This window comes from Bombina bombina, chromosome 5, assembly GCF_027579735.1.
Source record: "Bombina bombina isolate aBomBom1 chromosome 5, aBomBom1.pri, whole genome shotgun sequence".
NCBI classification, from domain to species: Eukaryota; Metazoa; Chordata; class Amphibia; order Anura; family Bombinatoridae; genus Bombina; species Bombina bombina.
This window is the reverse complement of record NC_069503.1, coordinates 748,038,223-748,051,490: the sequence shown is the minus strand read 5'-3', so window position 1 is coordinate 748,051,490 and position 13,268 is coordinate 748,038,223. Positions and strand designations below refer to the sequence as shown.

Here is a 13,268-nt window from a genome sequence, read left to right as displayed (position 1 = left end):
TAACCTAAACTTCATTAGCCACTTAGTAGTTCATCCATTTGTAGCTAAAACGTTCCAAGTTAATAAAAGCAAGCTTCAGTTATCAATGGTCAACGATAAGCAGTAGTATCAAAAGCCGCCAAGCTCCTGTCTGACAGTGTCATGATCCGCTCCCATGCTGGTTTACCATTACCCCAAACCACCGGGGTTTCAACACTTTGCTCTGTATTCGGTTGGGGCTCTATGTCAATATCGTCACTCCCACCTACTAGTGTCCTCCTTGGATCAAAATTACAGCAATGTGTTACATTTCTTGGCTTGAGAAAGGCTCCCTAGAGCTGAAATGTGTTGCCGTTAGTTCCAAAATTGAGAGAATATAACTTTGCTTCCACTCGTCAGAGATTGCAAAGATGTACAAAAAAATCAAATCAAATATGTTTAACATATTTATAACTGATCTGTGTTAAAAACATTTAAAGGCTGTTGGATTTAATATTTCTGAGGTGCACACATGAAATATATATTTTATTTAATTAAGTCTAAGAACAAGTTTGTAGGATTTTTTGTTTATATGTGTTGCTAATCTTGGTTATTTTGTTTTGCAATGATTTTAGGATACTGTGAGCTCCCTTTTTTATTTTCGTCTAGTTTCCACTTTTTTTTGGGAAGCCGTTTTGAAACTGTGATCATAAAGTAAAGCAAAGAAATGTAATTAAAAAGTAAAATAGATCTGTGCTTTAACCATTTGGTTCCAAAGATATAAATCTGTAGGAAGTTTTAGACTATAACATAAAAAGGTATTGATTTTTTTTATTTTCATACACCAGAGGGTCATACGTACATGACAATTATTTTAGTGTTTCTGAGCTTAGGTAATAATAATAGTTTGCAAACAATAATTAATCATATTGTTATTTTCTGCAACTGTATAACTGAAAAAGGATAAGTCAATTTAATTACAGACATTTTACTATGTTTTTCCAGAACATGTGTACAATTGAATCAGAGATGGAGAACCTGCTAGGGGAGTTTTACATCAAAATGAAAGGTAATTTCCAATTTAGCTAATTATGTATGTATGTGTAGATATTGTGTGTATGTGTGTGTGTATATATATATATATAATATATATGTGTGTGTGTGTATGTACAGTATATATATATATATATATATATATATATATATGTGTGTGTGTGTGTGTATATATACAGGGAGTGCAGAATTATTAGGCAAATGAGTATTTTGACCACATCATCCTCTTTATGCATGTTGTCTTACTCCAAGCTGCATAGGCTCGAAAGCCTTCTACCAATTAAGCATATTAGGTGATGTGCATCTCTGTAATGAGAAGGGGTGTGGTCTAATGACATCAACACCCTATATCAGGTGTGCATAATTATTAGGCAACTTCCTTTCCTTTGGCAAAATGGGTCAAAAGAAGGACTTGACAGGCTCAGAAAAGTCAAAAATAATGAGATATCGTGCAGAGGGATGCAGCACTCTTAAAATTGCAAATCTTCTGAAGCGTGATCATCGAACAATCAAGCGTTTCATTCAAAATAGTCAACAGGGTCGCAAGAAGCGTGTGGAAAAACCAAGGCGCAAAATAACTGCCCATGAACTGAGAAAAGTCAAGCGTGCAGCTGCCAAGATGCCACTTGCCACCAGTTTGGCCATATTTCAGAGCTGCAACATCACTGGAGTGCCCAAAAGCATAAGGTGTGCAATACTCAGAGACATGGCCAAGGTAAGAAAGGCTGAAAGACGACCACCACTGAACAAGACACACAAGCTGAAACGTCAAGACTGGGCCAAGAAATATCTCAAGACTGATTTTTCTAAGGTTTTATGGACTGATGAAATGAGAGTGAGTCTTGATGGGCCAGATGGATGGGCCCGTGGCTGGATTGGTAAAGGGCAGAGAGCTCCAGTCCGACTCAGATGCCAGCAAGGTGGAGGTGGAGTACTGGTTTGGGCTGGTATCATCAAAGATGAGCTTGTGGGGCCTTTTCGGGTTGAGGATGGAGTCAAGCTCAACTCCCAGTCCTACTGCCAGTTTCTGGAAGACACCTTCTTCAAGCAGTGGTATAGGAAGAAGTCTGCATCCTTCAAGAAAAACATGATTTTCATGCAGGACAATGCTCCATCACACGCGTCCAAGTACTCCACAGCGTGGCTGGCAAGAAAGGGTATAAAAGAAGAAAATCTAATGACATGGCTTCCTTGTTCACCTGATCTGAACCCCATTGAGAACCTGTGGTCCATCATCAAATGTGAGATTTACAAGGAGGGAAAACAGTACACCTCTCTGAACAGTGTCTGGGAGGCTGTGGTTGCTTCTGCACGCAATGTTGATGGTGAACAGATCAAAACACTGACAGAATCCATAGATGGCAGGCTTTTGAGTGTCCTTGCAAAGAAAGGTGGCTATATTGGTCACTGATTTGTTTTTGTTTTGTTTTTGAATGTCAGAAATGTATATTTGTGAATGTTGAGATGTTATATTGGTTTCACTTGTAAAAATAAATAATTGAAATGGGTATATATTTGTTTTTTGTTAAGTTGCCTAATAATTATGCACAGTAATAGTCACCTGCACACACAGATATCCCCCTAAAATAGCTATAACTAAAAACAAACTAAAAACTACTTCCAAAACTATTCAGCTTTGATATTAATGAGTTTTTTGGGTTCATTGAGAACATGGTTGTTGTTCAATAATAAAATTAATCCTCAAAAATACAACTTGCCTAATAATTCTGCACTCCCTGTATATATATATATATATATATATATATATATATATATATGTGTGTGTGTGTACAGTATATATATATATATATGTGTGTGTGTGTACAGTATATATATATATATATGTGTGTGTGTGTACAGTATATATATATATATATGTGTGTGTGTGTACAGTATATATATATATATATTTGTGTGTGTATGTATGTATGTGTGTGTATATAAATATATATATATATATATATATATATATATATATATATATATATAATGTATGCTCACATTCAAAACATCACTTTCTGAAGAGTGTTGTGTCAGTACAAATACCATTCTTAATTTCATGCATCAACCACCCTTTTTCTAATGAAGTGCTTCTGCAAATTGCTCCTGAGCCTACTATACACTTTAGAAAAATGATCATCAGTGTATTCTGTCATTTAGGATGTGGTGTATTTCTGCAGTTAAACAGAGATCTTTTGCACTTTACACTTTTAGCTGGGCAGGGCACATTTTTTGATAGATTTTTTTTATACAAAAAGAGAAGCAGTCTCTCAGGAACAAACAGCTCAGTGGCTTATTCTATGGCCCGGTTACCACCTGGAAGTAGCTTCTTTTAGCCCAATTGTGTTTTTCAAAGAGGTATATCAGTTTGATCCCACCTAACATGGTCAGTCTAGCCCCAAAATACCATGTAATTCTCATTTGAACAAGGGAATTGGCAACCCCAGACAATCGTTTCAGCCTCCTTTGGGCCTCATCAGTTATGTTCAGCCATATCCCTGTAAACAAATTGGGCAAGGAGTCTACATCTGGTTTCCCCCATCACCCTTAGGGAGACTTTACGCAGGGTCATAATAAAAATATATAAAAAAGAGAAGCAGTCTTCCAGAAACGAACCACAGCCCAGTAGTTTGTTCTATGGCCTGGTTAACACCTGGGAGTTGCTTCTTTTAGCCCAATTGTGCTCTTCACAGAGGAGAACTTTCCTTAAGTATATCAGTTTGATCCAGCGTAACAAGGTCAGTCCCGCCCCGAAATACCAGGCGATTCTCCTCTGAACACAGGAAATGGCAACCCCATTGTAGATTACAAAGTGGTATTTATTCATCAAAAATGACAGAAAGTATTGTTACATTTCCTAATAACATTGCAAATGATGGAAATAGTTGATCACATCCTTTCATTAACACATTTTGTTTTTACCACAGGTTTAGCCGGCTTTGCCCGACTTTGTCCTGGAGACCAATATGAGGTTAGTATACACTATTCCTACTTAAATAGAAAATTATGTACTTAATGTTTTGCAATAATAATTTATTAAAACTATGTAGAAGATAATGGACTCCATTTATCAAACTGCAGACACTGCTTTGGAGTGCCTTTGGTGCATGCTCGCATGAGCGAGCCTGTTGTGAGAAAGTTAAGAAGCAGCAGTCATCAGACCGCTGTTTCCTAACATATACCATGATTGGCCACACGAGCAGATGCTGCCCACTCACTATGATGCACTGTGGCCAGGTTCCCGGGAGAAAACCTTGTCTGCCCTGCATTTTATATATGGGTGCCCAATGTATTAAATATCTAGGCTTAAATGAAGTTGAGGTCCGTTTATGTGCTTAACCCTTTGAGTGCTAAGCATTTTCCCACCTGGGTGCTAAGCTGATTTAATGTATTTTTTTATTTTGTGAAAAAAATGTTTTAGGCGATAGTTTTTTTTTTAGGCGATTACCTTTCCAATGGTGGGTCTTGGGAGTCTGTAACTGCTTAGATGCCTGAGATACAGGCTTCTAAGCAGCATGCCCCCTTTTCCTATACTTTGTATTGACAAATTGTTAATGAACTTGCGCGTGACGTCATCACGTCATTGTGTGTGACGTCACCGCGCAAAATGTGATGCCCCTGCGATGCCTGTCACTTTACAGGCACAATCGCTGGGTTAGGAGCTGGTGGGAGCCCCCAGATCTCCCTCAAGGTGGGAGAGTGCTAGTGACGGCTCTGAGCCTTCATTAGTACCAGAGTGGGAAACTCTGTGACGGCTCAGAGCCGTCATTAGCACTCAAAGGGTTATAAAAAAAATACACAGTCACAAAAAATAAAAATAAAAAATACAACTGACAGTCCAATAATAGTAAGAAAACTGCCTTAACAAACCATTTACATATATACATGATTCACAGACTTAGGGGAAACGCCATAAGAACTATCTATTTACTTAGTTGTATCAAGTATAATTAATGCTACTTCTCCATCTCTTGTTTGTAAAAATATCTGGTCGCTTAAGATGCTGACAATATGTGTAACATATGAGAGCCCAAAGGGAAAATTCAAAGCATAAAAATCTTTGGAAGAAACTCCCCAGACTGGCTAAAAAGAATAAAATGTATCTTTTATTGCAAATCCATAAAATGGTGCACAACAAGAATAAAAAACAAAATAAAAAACAGTCAATCAACATTTATCAGAATCTAGAGGTGCCCCCAACCCCCGCCAGCCCCCCCCATCTTTTTGGAAGATGCAATACAGTGTACATTATGAAATTGTTGATGTTAAAGGGACATTCCGGCCAAAATGTAACTTGCATATAGATGAATTGCATCTTTGAATAGAAACTTATTTACAATATTAATGTATTCGCAAATATGCTTCTAGTAAAAGTTATCACTGTTTAAGTGTTGATATTTTTCTCTGCACGTGCATTTGAAGAATTGCTAGATATTCTCAGTGCAGTGGCATTTTACATACTGCTGCTGCTCAGAGCGCGAGTGGGGCTTGTATCATGTCAGCAATTAACAAATTGAGTCCTTACCAGATGGTACAAGCACCTTAGGTACTGTGTTTAAAATGCTGGTGCATGTGCATACGTAAAGACACATTTGTAACAGCTATAGCTTTTATTAGAAGCATTTTTGCTAATACAAGTATGTTACAAAAAAAATTCTATTCATAACTGAAATGCAGCCAGATGGTTTCCAATTTTGGCTGGAATGTCCCTTTAAATGTTATTCAGATGATAGAAGCATCTCTCTCTCTCTCTCTCTCTCTCTCTCTCTCTTCTCTCTTCTCTCTCATACACAAAAATGTAATCCAATAGTTTTTCCTGCCTAAATCTTCATGTGCTATAACAAGGTGTACAATAATAATGTTTTCTTAAGATTTTTATAAGATATGGACGTCAGAGGTGGAAATTAAAAGGCAAAATAGAAATCAACAGCAAGCAGAGCTGGGATGGAGAAGAAATGTTCTTTCTTCCTCTTATTAATGAACTCATTTCAATCAAGGTAATTATGTTTTGTGTATTTGTAGCTAAACATAATTGTAAATAATCTAACAGATCAAAGCTAAACATTTAAACATTATTATCTTTCATATGCTGTTTGTAAATGCTGTACCACATCTGCCCACGGTTCCCATAGAAAAGCAAGTTGATTGCAGTGGTGTATTATAAACGCGTTTTGGACAAATTGTAAATATTTGTATCCACACACAGGAAGAAGCAACTAAACAGTAAAGCCCTGCAGTATTGATAACAATCACGTCCAGGTCTATTTAGGTGCCTGACACAATTATCTAATTACCGACCACTGCACTTAACCATAAATCTGATTAAATTTCAAGGTGTAAAGAATGCATCAAAATTATGAGAAAAAAACAAGGCTGTTGCTAAATTTAAAGTAGAATTAGCTCATTTATAACCGTGAAAGTTGTTTTTGCATTCCTGGTGATGAGTTTTTGCAATTTGTCTGAATTTCTGTATGATAAAGGTATCGTCTAAAGTAAATGGTCTGCTAAAAAAAAATAAGCACGAGATTGTCCTTTGAAAAAGCCACAACTGCAAAACGCATCAGTGGCGTCTCTGCTCTTTTAACTTGCAGATGCTAAATCTCCGTACTTTATAAAAATCATTTCTAGAGGCAATCTGATAATTTTACCTTAACGATATTTACTAGATCTGCTAATGCTTCACAGCCAAATATAAGTTGATGGCTACCTATCTGCACATTTGCAGGACTCTGCTTGATCTATAATATGTTGTTTTGCCTCTTAGTAAAAAATATATACTTAGGTTTAGAGAGAGCATCTGTGTTTTTAAAATTTTCCTCTTTTCTAATATATACCCAATAAAAGTTAAGTTTTATTAAGTTGGAACCACCATGTAACATTATCCTATGAAGACACATGAGTGCTATTATTGTATTCTTTTCTCCAGCTCTATGCTGGATCCATTGATAAGCATCTATAAATCCCCTGGTGCTGACTCCATCCTTAGAGACAAGTTATCGGCCTACATAATCTAGAACGAGAAGCGAGTTTACAACCCAAAACCGTTCAGGCAAATGCTCCTCAGATAATTCAGCCTTCTACAACTTCAAGCTTATAAAGATATGTTTTGACTTGTAGGTGACAGAACTTAAAGGACTTGCTACACATATCCTGGTTGGAAGCGTTACCTGTGAAACAAAGGACTTATTTGCTGCTAGACCTCAAGCTGTAGCAGTTGACATTAACGATCTTGGCACTATAAAGCTAAACTTGGAAGTAACCTGGTGGTAAGTATTGCTTCCATTAAAGGCTTTAGCATATTTAACTTCATTCTTCAAACTCTCACTTGTTTAGTAGATTTAATTATAGAACTAGACATTAAAAGTCATTAAGCAAGTGCAAAGACTTTGTTAGGCCTACACTGAATATACTGACAACACTACCTAGGAATATTGAATAATAAATATACTTTTTTGTGATATTAAAGACTTAAAAACTAGTTTTAAGGAAATCTGTCACAAAGTGTTAAACTCATGAAAGCTCTTCATGAAATATATCAAGACTTGATGGTACATTTTGTTGTGTATTATATTTTAAGTTAACAAATACATTAATGGGGGAAAGAACCATTTCAGACAGATGTATTTAACAATAAATCCTCTCCTCTACCAGCCAACCAGAATCCTAACAAATTAAAAACAAATCTCAGACATGGCTCGTAAAAAAAAAAATCTATATGGTGTTTGTTCTTCACTTTTCATATATCCAATACATAAAATTCAACAAACCAACCATAAAAGGGAAATTCCATCCACTGTTCATTTGGAGGCTGATGGACCAAAACTCAACCAATAACGAGTAGGTTGTTTTTAAAATGACATTAAACACCTTGTGGTGACATTTATATTGTCCTAATATATAATAACATATAATGTTAGACTAAACAGTTTTTGGGGGGTTTTTTAATTGCATTTTTGCTGCCATTGTTTTTCAAGTAGCCAAACACCACCCACTTGTTGGCTTATTTGGAGCCACTCCAAGCTTGAGCCTGCAGTTAACAACAAGTTGTTGGTTATGCAGTTATCTGCTAAAGCCAATTTCGGAATGATATGTAGCAAGGTTAGTCATGAGAATTCTGCAGTGTGCATTTCTAACTTTGAGAATCAGAAAATACACACTTTTCAGAGCTATGAAAACAGGGTAAAATAAGTAATGAAAATATATTTTGAAGTTGTTTACAATACATAACTAAACATTTCATATAAAAATCTCAAGGTCTGAGAACTATTTATTCTCAGAGGAAAAAATTAAAGAGCACCAAAGGAAATTGTAAGTTTAGGCAACCCCTGTTCTATTTATGTTTATTACAATAAAATGCAATGTTTAGAATAGGGATAGCCTTATGCACTAGGTTTTGCAGCCCCCAGGAAAAAAGCAAAACTAAAAATATGTCATAAGGTCTCAGAAAAAAGCTGAACCAAACATGAGTGCTTTAGGGTAGCTGCATTTCAAAAGAGCCCTCTAGAGGAAAGAACAGGAGACAGAGACGGTACCCTTCAACCTTACCTAAACTGTACCAATGGACATTTTTAAGAAATATTTGTTTTACTTGTGTTTAATAGCCACACATAAATATGCAACCTTTAAGGCTTCTAAAATATTGATCTGTTAGGAAGTTGGCTGTCACAAAGTTAAAAATCCTGCTATGGATAAATAAACAATGTTAATGTACAAGTGCTGTGATGTAACCACGCTATTTCCTACAGGATGTTAATTGTAGCCCAATAAACTTTGTTTTTAATGTAAAATATTATGTACATTGCACACCCTATAGAGTCAGTAAAGATAGAGTTGACTCATTGTGTGTATGCCACCTAGTGGTTCATTGCTGCCTATGCATATATATTGTTCTTTAGTACATGGAGGAATAGTGAGATAAGCGAGCCTTTTTTTGTAGTAAAAGATCACAATTTTGTTAAACAGATAAGTTGCATTACTTTACAAACCTCAACAAATTATTGCTCACATTTCTTCTTGAGGAAATAAAAAATGTAGTTTTGAAAGTACTGACCAATCTGTAATTTTATATTTACTTATAACCAAAAAACATTGGACAGTCAATTAACACAACTAAAAGAGAGCAAACTTGAAACAAAGTTGGTTCAACATTCTGTGTTAAATAGTGAGTTTCATATGTTTATAACCAGGGCTTGAAATTTCCATTAGTCCAGGCCAAGTAGGTAAAGAGGGTTTGTAGATAATGCAGCAAAAACTACTGCATCAGTTTAAAGAAAACAAGTCAGATCATTGCGATGATTTTTGTGCCTAGTAAAAAAAAAACAACACAAAATTCCTTAGTTTGTACATACAGAAGGGACTCCTGACCAGGGGCGTTATTTTGGCCTAGACAAACAAGGCACTTGCCTAGGGCAGCAGATTGGAGGGGGGCAGCACATTTTTGTGGCTATATTTGTAAGAAGCTTACAGTTAATTTAGAAGTATGATACAAGTATATAATGAGAAATTTTGCCAATGGAGCTTATATTCTAGGGAGCTATACTAAGAGAGTGCCCATGGAGCTTACTTGTTTAAGGTAACTCTGAAAATTTCCATTGGAAATTCCATGAAATTTTTTTTACATTACTCCCGGTCAAAAACATTTTATGGTCAAAAAAGGCCTAAACCTTGGGGGTGAGTGGGGTAAGGGGGGCAGCAGAATTTTGAGTGCCAAGGGCAGCACAAACCTAGATACGCCACTGAGGCTGGCATAACCATAAATTGATTTGAAGTAAAAAAATAAAATTTTACTATGATTTGGAAATAGAACCATATTAAGTTTTACTTGTATGATCATTTTGAAAGTTAAAGCAACACCTTTTAAGTGCTGTAGATTCTACAATAACGGTGTTGTAGCTTCGCAGGAAATGTCATAGAACTTCTGCTCCCTCTTTGTTGGAATATCTATAGCCAATGAGAAAAGCATTGGTAAAAATAGTGCATCAGCCACAGATGTGAAAATAAAGGCAATTTTAATCTATACAGTGCTAGAAATATCTCCATTTTGCATATCTTTTTTCCCCCCTCAGATTTCCCTAGCAGAACTAAGGTATTAGGAGGAGCACATTTTATTTGCTATGGTTGACATTAGTCATATTTGTTAGCAATACTATTTACATATCCCTGCTCATGATTCATGTGTATTTATTACCTACCACAATAATATGCAAAACAACTGTTTTACAGCCCATTCGATACTGAGGATCTAACGCCATCTACAGGCAACATAAATAAAGCATCTGCTGTGCAACGCAGGGTCTCTATCTACAGCCAGGGAACCCCAGAAACCCCTACTTTCAAGGATCATTCATTCTTTGTAAGTTTGCACAACAAATACCTCTCTGTGTTTTTTCCCAGTCCACTTTTTTTTTTTTTTTTTTTTTTTTTTTTTTTAATATTAAACTTGACTTTTTTGGCCTTTGGCTTGCTTGTTCTTTACCTAAAATGCTGAGTATCTGAGGAGTCTTGTGCATAAACGCTGATCATCTTCTAATATTTACAATGAAATTATCTGTCCTTTTAACAGTGTTGATGATTTTTGTTTTCTTCTGCTGCATAACATTGATTGCTTTGCTAACTGATGTATTCTGCTCTTACTAACATTCAGTTTGCTTTTAACCTGTTAAAGAAATGGCTGAACCCTCCACAAGACAGGATTCGGCTGTCCATAAAGGATGCTTTGCAGGAGACTTTCTTTGACAAGCTCCGACGCAGTCGTTCTTTTAGTGATTTGCCATCTCTCAGGCTGAGGCCTAGACCAGGCCAAGAGAGATATGTGAGTGATTAGTGGGTCACATCTGTGTGCTGCTTGGAGTCATTTATGTGGTTATTTTTTCCATACATGCTCTTGTTTGCTGTTTACGCTTTCCTTCCTAGTGTTTTACATGGTTCTCTTTAAAGAATTGTTGTTGGAAAAGTATGTTACTTCTGCTTTTAAGCTTTATCCACAACTCAAAGATAAAGTGTAGATATTCTTCAAATAGAACACATATTTTTCAGTTACATTAATTACATATTTTATAATAATTTAAAGTGCCAGAACCTTGTGATTTTGTTTAAGCATACGTGTAGGAAATCACATTGTATAATATCATACATATTGGTCACAAGTCTTTGTTGAATCTTTTTTTCATTCAACTGGTTGGTGACCAAAGTGATATTTTTCCGTTGCAATGTTTTTCATTGTTTACTCACACTAGAGACTGATATTTTGTATATTGTTTTGTGTTGTGGCTCTCTAAACGGAAAATCATTTCATTTTCGTCAAAGGGTTTAAATAAAGGACATATATGTACTCATTTGTATTGTAAATGTTACGTTGAAGCAACATTTTTGGTATCTAAATGCCCTTTAATATAAGACAAGTGATCCTAGTTCTAACAACATGCATAGACCACCTATTTCAAATAGTTTGCCATGTATGATGGCAGTAACAAACTATTCTTGTGTGATTTCTAAAAGTTTTTCTAATCAGAATCAAACATTAAATTTACATGTATAACCATTCTATGAAATGACTCAATTTACAACTTGTATACTTTTTTCATTCTTTAATAAGATGCCTGATTTTTTTAAGGAGTGTTACTATATAGAATGTTTTTGTTTGTTTACAGCCGAACTTGCAAGATGACATTTTTGATAATGGTGTGGAATCTATTGAGAAGAGAGCTATTTCCTTAAGTTTTGATGACTTGCCCAATGTTGACTGCACTCCACCCAGGTCAGCTGCCTCTTCTTCCTTGGGTTACTCCAATCCTGAAATCACAGTCACACCGCCAGAACATAACCTCAGTGACCTGTCATCTGATGATCCTGTAATGGACAACTTGAGTGTCAAGTCTTCTGTAGACTCGAGTGCTCATTCTCAAAATTCTCAGTCTCATACAGAACATATTAGTGAAAGTGGGGAAACCTTAGCAGGAGACAAGCCAGATAGCTCTGCTTGCCAATCCACCATACCCAGTGGTGATAATATATTTATAGATTCAAATGTCTCTGTGTCAATATTGCAAGAGTCAGATGAGGCTTCTGAACTCAAGCCTGTAGAGTTAGACACTTGTGAAGGAAACATTACCAAGCAGCTCGTAAAACGTCTTACTTCAACTGAAATACCTGCTAACCAAGAGAAGCTGCAATCGGACTATACAGACTCTGAAGCTTGTAGGCCATATTTAGATGGAAGCTTAGAAGACTCTTTACAAGGTCTTCTCTTATCCCTTGAGCCCTGTAAAGACCAATATGCAGAATATCAGGAATTGTATCATGAAATTACACACCTAGAAGATGTTCTAAAAGTAAGTGAAAGCCAAACATCACAGTGTGTTTAATACAGATGCATATAGGAGAGGATTGTCATTGATCCTATTAAAGGGTCATGAAACACATTTTTTTTTCCTTTGTGATTCAGATAGTGTATACATTTTTAAACAACTTTCCAATGTGCTTCTATTATCACCTAGGTATGCTTTTCAACAAAGGATACCAAGAAGAAGTACATTAGATAATAAAAGTAAATTGGCAAGTTGTTTAAAATTGCATGCTCTATCTGAATTGTGAACGTTTAATTTTGATCTTACTGTGCCATTAAAATTGCTCGTGATCCAGTGTTTAAGCTTAATCCTTATTTTTTTATAAGATTATAGGGCAGCCAAGGAGGTAAGAACCCCACGCTCCAATGCCCAACCCTCCCCTGGATATGTGAGCTCATTACAAATAATAATAATAATGCCATAAAAAATGTGCTTTCAGAAATTGTAGCAGTGGCATAAATGAACGTCTCTCATAGTTCCCAACCAAACTTAATGAATATACATAAAGCAAAAGCGACTTAGTTAAGCATTTAACAGTACACTTAAAGGGACAGGAAACCCAAAAAAATTCTTTCATGATTCAGATAGAGAATACAATTTAAAAAACGTTTCCAATGTATTTCTATTATCCAATTTGCTTTGTTCTCATATTATTCTTTGTTGAAGAGATATCTAGATTGGTAGCGTGTACATGTATAAAGCACCACATGACAGGAAATAGCGCTGCCATCTAGTGCTCTAGCTGATGTATTACATTGTTGCAAAACTAAGGGACATGTGTGCACTCCTGAACTTACCTTCCTGCTATTCGATGAAACAGAATTAGAAAACAAAGAACATTTTATAATAGACGTAAATTGGAAAGTTGTTTAAAATTGTGTGTTATATCTGAATCATGAAAGAAAACATTTG

At 35.8% G+C, this 13,268-nt stretch overlaps 1 protein-coding gene across 4 annotated transcripts in view; it reads left to right on the top strand.

The window, feature by feature from the left end:
• RIPOR2 (RHO family interacting cell polarization regulator 2) overlaps window positions 1-13,268 on the top strand; it is a 377,286-nt gene that overhangs the window by 275,736 nt on the left and 88,282 nt on the right. For 3 of the 4 annotated variants that reach the window (XM_053714808.1, XM_053714807.1, XM_053714809.1), the window contains exons 8-13: window positions 964-1,027; window positions 3,939-3,982; window positions 5,883-6,008; window positions 7,129-7,277; window positions 10,234-10,363; window positions 11,661-12,341. In XM_053714808.1, the coding sequence (XP_053570783.1) occupies window positions 964-1,027; window positions 3,939-3,982; window positions 5,883-6,008; window positions 7,129-7,277; window positions 10,234-10,363; window positions 11,661-12,341 (1,194 nt within the window). Of the gene's footprint in view, window positions 1-963; window positions 1,028-3,938; window positions 3,983-5,882; window positions 6,009-7,128; window positions 7,278-10,233; window positions 10,364-10,675; window positions 10,823-11,660; window positions 12,342-13,268 lie in introns of all 4 variants that reach the window. The other variant, XM_053714810.1, reaches the window with a different exon arrangement.